The following is a 12,186-nucleotide window of genomic DNA, read 5'->3' as shown; positions in this document are numbered from 1 at the left end:
CAGCTCAGAAAACTATATAGTATTTTAAAATTGACTCAATATGCATTTTTGCTTTGGAAAAAGTTTTGGCAAACTTTTACTATAAAAGGCCAGAGAGTAAATACATTAGGCTTTGCAGGTCATGTGGTCTCTGCTGCATCTGTTCAATTTGCAGTGCAAAAGCACCTACAGAAATAAGCAAACAGAAATGACTCTTTTCCTGCTTTGAAGTATCAGACTGTCTTCTGGTTTCAGACCCAATATAACTCTAGAGTAGGTTAATACGGGCTTCCCTGGTAGCTCAGCCGGTAAAGAATCCACCTGCAATTCGGGAGACCTGGGTTTAATCTCTGGGTTGGGAAGATCCCCTGGAGGAGGGCATGGTAACCCACTCCAGTATTCTTGCCTGGAGAATCCCCATTGTCAGAAGAGCCTGGTGGGCTATAGTCTATGTGGTTGCAGAGAGTCAGACAGGACTGAGTGACTAAGCACAGCACAGGTTCAACACACCTAAACTCAATCTAGTCCTAGGTTAGCCTATTAAAAAATTCACCAGGGCTTTGCTGGTGGTCTAGTGGTTAAGATTCCCCTGCCAACGCAGGGAACACAGGTGCGATCCCTGGTCCCGGAAGATCCCACATGCCCTGGAGCAAACAAGCGTGTGCACCGCAACTACTGAGTCCACGTGCTCCACAACAAGCTAAGCCACCACAATGAGAAGCCTGCGCACGGCAACTAGAGGGTAGCCCCCGCTCACCACAACTACAGAAAGGCCACATGCAGCAACAAAGACTCAGTGGAGCCAAATAAACAAATAAATCTTAAAAAAAAAAAATTCACCAGCCATCATGGTTTTTATTCCTTTTTAATGTACATAAATCTTCTCAAAGAATAGCTATTTCCTTTATATATTTTAATCTTAAAAGTATTAGAGATTTAAATTTTTAAGGAACAAGAAATTTTGAGCTCTCACCAGAGGACTGCTATGTTGTGTGTGCTTAGTCGTATCCAACTCTTGCGACTCCACAGACTGGAGCCTGCCAGGCTCCTCTGTCCATGGGATTCTCCAAGCAAGAAGAGGACTGTTAGAAATGTATATATTGTACGTGCTATTTCTGATGGCCACAGAATTAATGAAATCAAGGTTGCAATGGCATGCATGGTGCCTGAACGTGTGAAAGACAAGGGAAAAACCTAGTTCGTCTTTGGAATATTTAAAAACAAGAAGGCAATTAAATATTTCAGCAATATATAGAAAAAAGACCTGATTTTTTTTTCCTTTCCTTTTCCCAGATGCTTTGATTCTGAAACAAAAGTTTAAAAACTTATAGAGACTTTTTGATCTCTGACTTCAGAGAGAATTTTAGTGCCTTAAGTTTACTGTTCATATAACTCACAAAAAGAGTGTGCCCCTGAAATATTCCCAACTAATAGCTGGCTGACAAAATGAATAATACTATTAAAAATAAAATCAGTTATGGTAACTTTATATAAAAGTGATGAATCACTCAGCATTGCCAAATCAGGTACTGACTGGAGGCTAAAAGGAATGAAAGGGAGAGATTTCATTAAAAGTGGAAACATTACTGAAAGTAAAATAAAAATATTTTGGAATAAAATATACAAGGGTCTGGTAAGCATATTAGACGTTAAGGCAAAAATCAAATTTTTTACTAAGAGAGTGTAAAATGGAAGCATGATCTAATGAAGTCTTAAGGAAGGAGAAATTCTAACAAGCATTCCTACGTAGAAATCATACTGTTTCTTTTCACAATTTGCCTTTTATTTCTGACAGACTCCAGGTGTATTTGAATGAAAACAAAGTTCTTCAACTGACTTAAAAAACTTTATTTGGAGCCTCTGTTAGCCCATGATTAAGTGGACAAATACTGTTTTTAAGAACCACAAATCAAATCTCCCCAAAAGATAGAATAAGATAGATTCAAAAGTTATGGACGATATCAACAAAGGAAATAGGATGGCAGAAAGTAGGTTGAAGAGTAAATAAGGTATTTACCTCCCAATTCTAACATAAGAACACGTTTGTTTAAATACTTGAAAGACGATAACATTTTTGCTTCTGTAAAAACTTTCATAGCAAAGAAGCTCAAAGTATTTTACCAATGCAGCTATTACCTATATTGATTCCCTTACTTTCGAGTTGCTACAATTTCTATCACTGTCCAATGACAAAACTAACCATGAGATGTTTTCTTACAGCAAAAAGAGACTATTTCTACTGGGCACCAGGACAGGAAGGAGGTGGCACACTCCAAGAGGAATACAACGGACTCTAATGTACAGTGTTGGGTTCAGTATCTGAGCCACGCTGATGGCAAACAAACATAGCTAAAATCACAGTTGACAATTCTTTTAAACTGTCCAGAACATATGGTGTCACACATCTACAACATATAAGAACATTTGGCATCCTTTGGCGTCCTGATGACTCTGAACTCTAGATCCTCTAATTACTTCTGCCTAAATCCGTACACAATTTTCTGGGTGCTCAAACCACTGTGCCTCTTAAAATAATCCTCAAATCCCTAATGTGAGTAGGAGGTAAAGGGAAAATTCTAAAATGTTCCTAATTGCCTCCTGGATTTACTCCTGTTTTATTATTAAACCTCAATAATAAAACTTCAATACATGTGAACAGATTGAGATTTCTTGCTGTTAAGCAAAGTAGAGGAGCATATTTTAGTGACTGGGAGAGGAACAGATACTAATGTCAGAGGCAAATAAGATGCACATAAATTGCTACCATTTTGTAATTCCAACTCAAGACATTATTTAGAGGCAGTGTGGTTTTCTCAATCCAAAACTGGAAGTAAAATGACTGTCTATTAGTCCAACTGGTCCTCTTCACTGAAAAACCTTCCTGAACCTGAAGAAGTCTATGAAGTTTGGGACCATATAGTAATTGGTTCAGAGCTGATTCCTTATAAACTATGCAAAAGTTATTAACATGTTAATATAAATCCAAAGATATGTTAAGCAGCTTATTTAAAAAATACAAGTGTAATAAGAATATTGTTGGGTATTATCTACAATTCCACCAAAGGATGTTTTTAGGGTGATGGTCTGAGCAAGGAACTACTTGCATGGGCCCCATCATTATCCTCTTCTGGATCCCCCATTGTCTTTGTCTTGGTTCTGGGTCAGCATTATCAACAGTCAAGATTCTGTGATTTTAATTTGCCAAAACAAAGCTAGAGCATAGTGTTAGCTAAAATAAATAACAAACTCTAGCTTCATAAATTAGATCACAAAATGTTCAGCTGGACTGGAATTCCCACCTAGAACACAAGATGCTCCATTTTCTCTCCCCTCCTCAAAGTGCCTAAGGTGTAAGAGAAGCTATTTTATGTCACACTTTCACTATATTTCAGTGAAAGTGGAAAAAACTACCAGTTGAGACACAAAATACAAGTGTGGGTAGTTTAAGACAGGGTCAAAATTAATAAGTAAATAGTAGCTGGGACTGTGAGGTGGACAAGAAAATCAGAGTGTACATGAGGTATTGATAGTAATAAAAACTTAACAGGGTACTAGAAAAAATAAGATGGATCTGATTCCATGCCTGTACTACTACTATATGGTACAACCTACTGGACAGAATTACTTTTTAAAAAAGGAAAGTTTAACTCAACTCTTCAGAATAAAAAATTGTTTTCTAATCCTTTTATATGCAGCACAAGAAGTAGATTTAATAATCACTAAATTACATTCAGAAAATTATCTTTATTTCAAACATTATCTAAAATGTTTAAAATAGCAGATGTCACTGAAAAGCAAGGTTATTTGTTCCACTTTGAAGAAAATACGTTGCATAACTAAAAGAAACTTAAATTGTTCAGATTTTTACATTTTCAAGACCTTCTTTAACATACAGAAGCATGGATATCTGAATCTAGTACAATAGCCACCAAATGATGACATTAACGAACTTCTGATGAATCTTCTAAAGACCTCTGATGATTATTAGGATTTACTTGACAAACCTGATTTCCACCAATACACTATGACATCCAAGATTCTCTTTTTCACATACAACGTCTAGAGGTTAATCTACTCACTACCTGTTATCACATTAAACATGCCCCTCTCAAATCTTGGAGAATGTGCTCTGATTTTTAAAGTTTTTAAACTACTCTATATATACAACTTGACAACATATAGCTATGGAGTGTTCCTTTTTTTTACTCTAAATATTTAAAGACTTGCCAGTTTTTAGGAATGAAGCACAGACAGCTAAATTTCATTCATGATCTGTAAATCTGTGTTACTGTTTAACTGTCACCATCTTTCAGACACATAACGAGACGAAGGGAAAGACCAATTTCCTATGGGCTCAAATATAACATCCCAATCTGATTTATTATGAAGATACATGTAATTGGTTATCCCATACGCCCTCATTAGTTTTTTCCTATTCAGTGAAAATCTAGTGTAAGGAATATTTGGGGCAACAGTTTTCTCTTTCACAAGATCACAGAATTGGGGGCAATATTTTTCTCTTTCAAGATCACAGGTTTTTAAACTGATACTTCAGACAAAAACAAAGTTAGCAAGTGGAATAATCATTGTAGAAAAAAATTGGCCTATTATGAGGATTAAAGCAGCTAACAATTATGAAAATGCTTGGTAAACCATAAAGTAGGACAGAACATGGACTGTAAGCTCCACAGGGGCAGAGACGGTCATCTGTTTTGTTCCCTGATTATCCCAATGGCCTGGAACAAAGTCTGGACACATGGGAGACAGTCAGTAAGCATTTGCTGAATGAATGAACTATATGGTATAATTAATAGTGGGTAACAGAAATAATGAAGCAGAAATGCATGCAGTGGAATAAATCCCCTAGTTAAATGGTGCTGTCTTTCACCAATGCACTTAAAAACAATTCTGAGGCTTTCTTACTCAATATTTAGACTAGTGCACTCAACAAATTAAGGTTGAGGGAAAAAAACAGGTAATCAATACACTGAAATCATTAAAAGTCACATTCGGTGATCCACTAAGTTAATGCACAGAAGATCAGAACTGGTTGTTCACTGATGTTTCCAAAAGAAATACTGCTACGTTCTGAAAACAGTAGCTTTTCTAAATCTCGTTTCTTCTCTTTACAGAACGTCAATCACTATTTCATCCTCATCTAATTTTCAGGTGATAGCGAACATTGTCAGCACTCATTTAACTTCATAATTCTACACAGTACGAAAGAATTCCCACCACATTTAGCAGGACAAGAATCTGTCATTTGGCAGGACAAAACTGGAGCAGTGCTCACAAAACTGTATTCTCTCAAATTATTAAAAAATGTTTTTAAGCATATTCGTGGGCACAAATTTACAGGGTTTTAATTTTCTTCTTAAGATATTTTTCGAGTTTGAAAAATTAAATGCACTCTTTACAAGAATGATTTTTTAAAATAAAAAGTTATTTGTTCAAATAAAAATTAACCTCAGAAAGCATCAAATCTTCAATAAGGACTGAATAAAATATTAGGAGATATATGGGCCTAAAGCTATATTAAAATACTTCAAAGTGAAATTTAAATTCTCACATTCTCAATTATTCCAAAAAGCATTTTTGCATGTTGATGTTTTAATAAGTGTACAGAATGAATATGTTCTTAAAATAAAAAGAATGTAGTTAGACCCTTACTGAATAATTGTATTATTCTGAATGAAATGAGTAGGTATACAAAATAATTTTTCAGAGTTACCGAAATATCTGCATTTGATTTGCATTTGGTTTACTTAAATCTTACCTGTAAAATCTACAAAGGTTGAAATTAGCTTTTTGGAGTAGCCAATCATGATCAAGAGCAACTTAAGAATCCTTGAAAAGTAACTTCTATGAATACAATGCCAAGCCATCAGAAACCACCGAAATCACTAAATTTTCTTGAAAAGGTTACTTTTATGAGACATTACTTACCAGCGCTTGTCTAAACGGACTTCTAATTTTCCGAATACTTCAAAAAGGAGAGAGTGGCCCAGATTTCCAAGGCACATAAACCTTGCCTTTAACTGTATTTGTTCCTCTCCCAGGGTGCAAAAGGCTGCTTAGAATTTAGGTTTTACACTGCGTGAATGAGACCAGTGCTCATATAATTATATTTGTTCCATTCTGTTAGTAACCATTTCAAACTGAAAGACCAGGACAGGTTCTAAACATGTTCAATTCTATAAAGTAATTAGCAATAAATTTGATCCGGCAGTTTGCTGGGACAATGAAATCTGCTGAAAAAGCGTCGATTAGTCATTCTGGACAAAACCCATCGAGATTAAAAGAATGAGTTAAGATCGTCTAAGGACGCAGCCAAAAAAAAAAAAAAAAATTTAATCCGACTGGATCTCAGCTTTTGAGTCACTAAGACGCTTTTCCCCTTCTCAAGGCCAACTTCAGCAGCCCCTCCGTAAATTTTAGCTAACATAGGATTAAACTATCCGCATTCTCTTTCCAGTCACAACACTTCGGTTTTACGCGGGAATTAAAACAAGCAAACCAAAACCGCCCCTTTGGGGTAAATTATCATTTAGTTGGTGAACTTCCTACTCCAGGTGCCAATTCAACTATTCTAGCTCTGCCCGAAGAAAAAGCCGGCGTCGATTTTCTTGAGCCTTAGCGATCCAAAATGTAACAGTGGAGAAAGCCAAAACCTGGCGCAACTCTTTTTCCAAAGATCTTTGCGCGTGTTCTCCAACCGCCCCGACCGACGCTAAGGTTTGAGAGGCAAAAGGCCCCAAAGCAGGCGCGCGAGGCTCTTCAAGCCAAGAACTTTCCAGGGAACGGCTATCTCTCGGCCTCCGAGACAGGAGCGGGCTGGTAGAGAGGCTGAATTTTGGAAACCCAGTGAAATTGGTCCAGCGAGCCCAGAGATCTCGGGAGCGGGGCTGCGCTTTCGGCTAAGGCCCGAGGTGACTTCAGGATTTCTACTGAAAGGCCTGAAATTCAAGGTAGCCCTACCGCTTGTAGAAAGAAGGGGCCAAGAGGAAGCTGGTGGGATGGGATGGGGAGGAACATCACGATTAACGGTGGTACCCTCCTCACTCCCGAGGCCGCATCTCCACTGACGCTCGAGATGCTCTCGGAAGCTCGAGGCCCGGGCGGATTCCGGAGCGGCGGGTGGGCCCGGAAGGCGCGGCGCGGGGCTGGGGAGGGGAGAACGGGCTCACCTGGGGCTGGTGGCTGGAAGGCACAGTCCGGGCCCCCCGGAGCCCGGCCCGGCAGCCGGGCGCCGTCCGCCGAGGGGCTGAGCACTTGAAACGCCCACCGTGTGCCGTAGGGCGCCCCGCCGGGGCTGACTGGTTCTGCCGCGGGGCACAACTTGAGGGGAACCGGGCTGGCCGGCAGGGGCCGGACCTGCGCGCCCGCGCCGAGAGCCGCTGCCGAGCCGTGGTGCTGGGGCGGTGGTAGTCCGAGCGGCGGAGCGCCTCCAGCCCGCAGCAAGTTCTCGATCAGGAAACTCTTGCCCAGGCTGCCAAAGCCCGGCGCGGTGGGGAAGTTCAGGAGCGAGGAGGAAGCCACCACGTCCCAGTAGGCGCCGGCGTGGGCCGCCACGGCGCTGGGGAGCATGATGCGCGCCGGGGCCTCTGCGCGCTCGCCTCCCGCCGCCGCCTCCCGCCGCGCTGGAACGCGCTCAGCCGGCAGAGGAGACGAGGACACCGCGGACGCTGGCGGGCTCGGAACGATATTATTTATTTGAGCTGAGCGTCGTTTTTTTAAAGGCGGGGAGGAATGAATGTGGGAGGGGGAGCTGTGCTTTTCCCCGGCCCGCGGCGTAGGCTCTGCGGGCGCCGGGGGAGTCCCTCCCGCTGTCTATGCAGATCCGGACTTTTTTTTTTTTTCTAGTAGGCTGGAAGGTGTGTCCAGCCCATCCATTCGTGTCACCCAGCCCACAAAGTGACAGACGCGGCCAACAATAAGGGCAACCGAGAGTCCGAGCTTTGGCGAGGGGAGGGGACGCGTAGCGGGAGGAGGAGGGGTGCGGAGGCGAGGGAATCCCGGCCACAGTCCGGGAGCCTGCGCAGCCCGAGGGGAGCTTGGAGCCGGGCACAGAGCGCGCGGGGCGCTCACATTTAGAGAGCGCTTGGCAGACCACCTGTTGGACGACCCCTGGCTCTCCGGGGTTGACGTCACTTCGGGGCCACCAGGGGAAGTGAATGGGAGTCACTAGTGTCCTGGAGGGGTATAATCATCAGAGAAAGTCACATGTGTTACTGAGACTTGTGCAGATGAAAAGGCACCTTTTAAAGAATGAGTTGTTTGTGTATGAAATGTGGCCCCTGTTTGTTTTTAAGAGGAAAGGAAATGAGTTTTTTTTGGAAGATCCTTACAAAATTTCTCAGTTTCCAGCAATTCATTTCCAGTCACTTTTTTGGTAAGATTTGATTTAGGAGTCACTTTAGAAGAGGTGATCTAATAAATTTTGATCTTAGTTGGAGTTGCTGCTGCTAAGTGGCGTCAGTCGTGTCCGACTCTGTGTGACCCCATAGATGGCAGCCCACCAGGCTCCTCTGTCCCTGGGCTTCTCCAGGCAAGACTACTGGAGTGGCTGCCATTTCCTTCTCCAGGGTGGAGTTGATTAAATGGCAAATAACAGGTGCTTGGGTCCAAATTCCAGAAAGAAAGCCACCACCAAAGCACAGGTGGCCAGGGACTCTTCAGAGAGACCAGGATGAGAACTCTGAATTCCTTAGGATTACAGCTACTCTTTTTTTTCTTTTTTCCTAGAAATGTGGGTATTTTTCAATTTATTAACAGTCTGCTAAATAGAGACTGGACAGATAAAAAAAGCTTGCGTGTCTTTAAATGTTCTAGTTAACCACAAGGCAACTTCATTTTGGAAACTGTCTTACCTTGATAATAAGTTCAAACTGTGACTTTTGTCAATTCATACTTCCCACTGCCTCTCTCCTGTGCAAATTTAGATGCATTTGTTTAGAATGTGGCTTTCAAAGGATGTCTTCAAAGTTTGGGGTCACATGTATTGTTTTACTTTTTACCCTAAGAAAAATGTTGTCCCTAAAATGTTGGCCAGGTTTGTTACATAGATTTCTTCTTGAAAATTCACCTGGTTGATTTGTGTTTCATTTACACTTGGTATGTCCAAAGATTTTTGAAAGGCGCACACTCCCCACGTGTTGCCAAATGAGAGAGAAGTTACTGGCAAGCCTGGTACATGTTACTAATATTCATTCACTTACTGATTGAGTCAGCACACCTTTACAGAGCATTTCATGTATATTGAGCCCTAGTGGTAGTCCTAGGAATATATAGAGAAGAGAAAGATCTGGTCCTTGCTTTGTATTAATAATTCACAGCCTAGTGAGGTGGAAAAACAGATAACATCTGAAAAAGGACTTGAAATTTGGAAGGAAAAGTGTGAGAAAACTTCCAGAAGTCTCCCCTACACTGAGTCTTAAAAGTGAACAGTGGTTGGAAATAGGGTGTGAAGCAGTAACCTTTGAAATTAGCAAGGGATAGAAAGATTACATCAACACCACCATTCCCATATCATAGCCACCATTTATCCAGTGTTTAATACATTAAAGCTGGGTTGAAACTCAACATTAAAAAAAGTCTAAGATCATGGCGTCTGGTTGCATGCCTTCATGGCAAACAGAAGGGGGAGCAGTGGAAGCAGTGACACATTTTCTTGGGCTCCAAAATCACTGCAGACAGTGACTGCAGCCATGAAATTAAAAGACGCTGCTCCTTGGAAGGAAAGCTATGACCAACCTAGTGTGTGTGCTAGTGTGCTCAGTTGTGTCTGACTCTTTGCAATCCCTTAGACGGTAGCCCGCCAGGCTCCTATGTCTGTGGGATTCTCCAGGCAAGAATACTGGAGTGGGTTGCCGTTTCCTCCTCCAGGGGATCTTCCTGACTCGAGGATTGATCCAGCATCTCCTGCTTTGGTAGGCGGATTCTTTTACTAAGCAAACAATCAATCTTTATTAGGTAATACCTTTAAAATTTAAAGAGTTGATTTCCACAGCATATCCTCACCTACCTTGCTGCTGCTGCTGCTAAGTCGCTTCAGTCATGTCCAACTCTGTGTGACCCCATGGACTGCAGCCTATCAGGCTCCTCCGTCCATGGGATTTTCCAGGCAAGAGCACTGGAGTGGGGTGCCATTGCCTTCTCCGTCACCTACCTTAGTTAATACGCAACTCTGTATTTTTTTGGTTCAGACCAAGCAAATAACTTGATTCTAAGTGACTTGGGCAAGAGGCTTTTCATGGGGAGCAAAGAGAGGCGGAAACCTGTTTGTGGATGATTGAAGGTCCATAGAAAATAGGAAAGTAGAGATTGAAGAAACGTGGGGGAAAAGCTAAAGAAAGTCATGGGTTAAAAGAAGAGATGACTGTGTCTATATGATGAGGTGCTACAGACAAGAGGCTGAAGATTAAAAAGAGATGGAGCTGTTTGATGGAGCCAAGAGAGGCGATGAGCCCAGCACAGGCTGAGTGGGCTCTTTCTCTCCTGGGAAAGAAGTACTCCAGGCCCCAGGCCCATTGTTATGCAGCCAAGTAGGGGATGAAAGACTGCCTTTCCCAACATTTATCTTTATCTTCAATTAACACAGGACTTTTTTTAGTTAGTACAATGGACATCACAAATTATTTTTCAGGAGATCAATAAGTAGTGTTTGAGATGTGGAGGGAATCCTTTACACCTTTACATGAAGACCTGTAACCTCCAGAATGGAGTGTAAGGCTTAATTCTGAACCAGTCTTGTCTTCAGCTACTAACTTAGAGGACATATTGCCCAAACCCAGCTAGGATCAGCAGCATCCCAGGAATAGAACACTGTCACATTTCCTCAAGCAAATCTCTCTTAGAGAATGTGATATTGAAAGGGTCAGGAGCTGGCATCACTGAGCTTCCAAAACATATTATGTGACTGTCGCTGTACCTGCCTACACATAAATGTTTAAGTGAGTCATGGAATTCAGTCTGACTCTTGCTTTCACATGTGGTGGTAGTGAGGTTATGAGAATGGCTCTATATTCCTTAATTTGCTTAAGTAGCTATTGTGCTTAGTCACTCAGTTGTGTCCGACTCTTTGTGACCCCATGGACTGTAGCCTGACAGGTTCCGTCCATAAGGATATTCCAGGCAAGAATACTGGAGTGGGTTGCCATGCCCACCTCCAGGCGATCTTCCCAACCCAGGGATCTAACCCAGGTCTCTGGCATCGCAGGTGGATTCTTTACCATCTGAGCCACCAGGGAAGCCCAAGTAGCTATTAAAAGCTACTGATATTTATGAAAAAAAAGAAAAACCTAATAATTGACAATGCACTGAGTCTCAGCCATTTTGCTACAGAGCTGTCATTCCTTAAAGAACCACCTTGGCGTATGCTGAAATCTGGTCCAAAAAAAGGAATTTGAATGCCTTCAAGTTCAGATGGGTAAAACCTATGGGATAGCCTTGTATAAAATAGTGAGTGTGAGTTATCTATTAAAGAAAGTTTCGACGAGGGGAGAGAGTTCATAGGGAAAAGTAAGACCTATGTTGTCATTAGACTGGAGATGTAGGCTGGGGCAGATTGTGTCTTATATGCAGCACTCAGGATTTTGGAATTTGTCATTAATGAGGTGTACATAAGGAAAAAAAAATTATAACTGTGTGATGATAGATGTTAACTAAAGTTATCATGATAATAATTTTGCAGTATATCCCTATATCAAATCATTATGTCTGTACACCTAAAACAGATAGAACGTTGTATGTCAGTTTTTAAAAAGCAATGAGATGTGATCTCCTATTTGCATTTAAAAAGACTACTTCTGTGATACGGAGGCTATGCTAAGATTTGGAGAAGACTGTGATTGGAGACGATTAAAGTAATTCAGTCAAGAGTTTGGGCTGAGTTTGTGGCAATGATGATGGAAAGAAGGAGAATTTGAGAGCTATCTAGAAGGTACCTGTGAATGTAGAGCCTGAGGAAGTCTTGTCTCTTGTAAGGAACCAGTGTGCTTAGTTTTATCAGACTGTGAGAACTATATAGCCATTGTGTTTCCTGACGTGTTTTCAACGCCAAGAAATTGAGCTAATTTTAGAGTTCAATGGCAGTAACTCTCTTAGCCTGCATTTCCCTCATCTCCATCCTCTCCTTAGCTCACTTTACATCCTTTATGTTTAATTTAATGCCTCTGTGGTATGTATATTCATTTAGTCTGTCTCTTC

The 12,186-nt window shown here is 41.5% G+C and overlaps 1 protein-coding gene across 1 annotated transcript in view; it reads right to left on the bottom strand.

The window, feature by feature from the left end:
• Positions 1-7,680, bottom strand: part of DBX2 (developing brain homeobox 2) — a 35,905-nt gene extending 28,225 nt beyond the window's left edge. Inside the window, exon 1 of the mRNA XM_081593584.1 lies at positions 7,167-7,680. Within this exon, the coding sequence (XP_081449710.1) occupies positions 7,167-7,566 (400 nt within the window). The 5' untranslated portion in view covers positions 7,567-7,680. The remainder of the gene's footprint in view (positions 1-7,166) is intronic.
• Positions 7,681-12,186: the final 4,506 nt, after the last annotated feature.

Source organism: Giraffa tippelskirchi, chromosome 4 (assembly GCF_054371585.1).
Source record: "Giraffa tippelskirchi isolate mGirTip1 chromosome 4, T2T-mGirTip1v1.2.pri, whole genome shotgun sequence".
NCBI lineage: Eukaryota > Metazoa > Chordata > Mammalia > Artiodactyla > Giraffidae > Giraffa > Giraffa tippelskirchi.
Note: the sequence above shows the minus strand (reverse complement) of the source record. Positions and strands in the feature narration are given on the sequence as shown.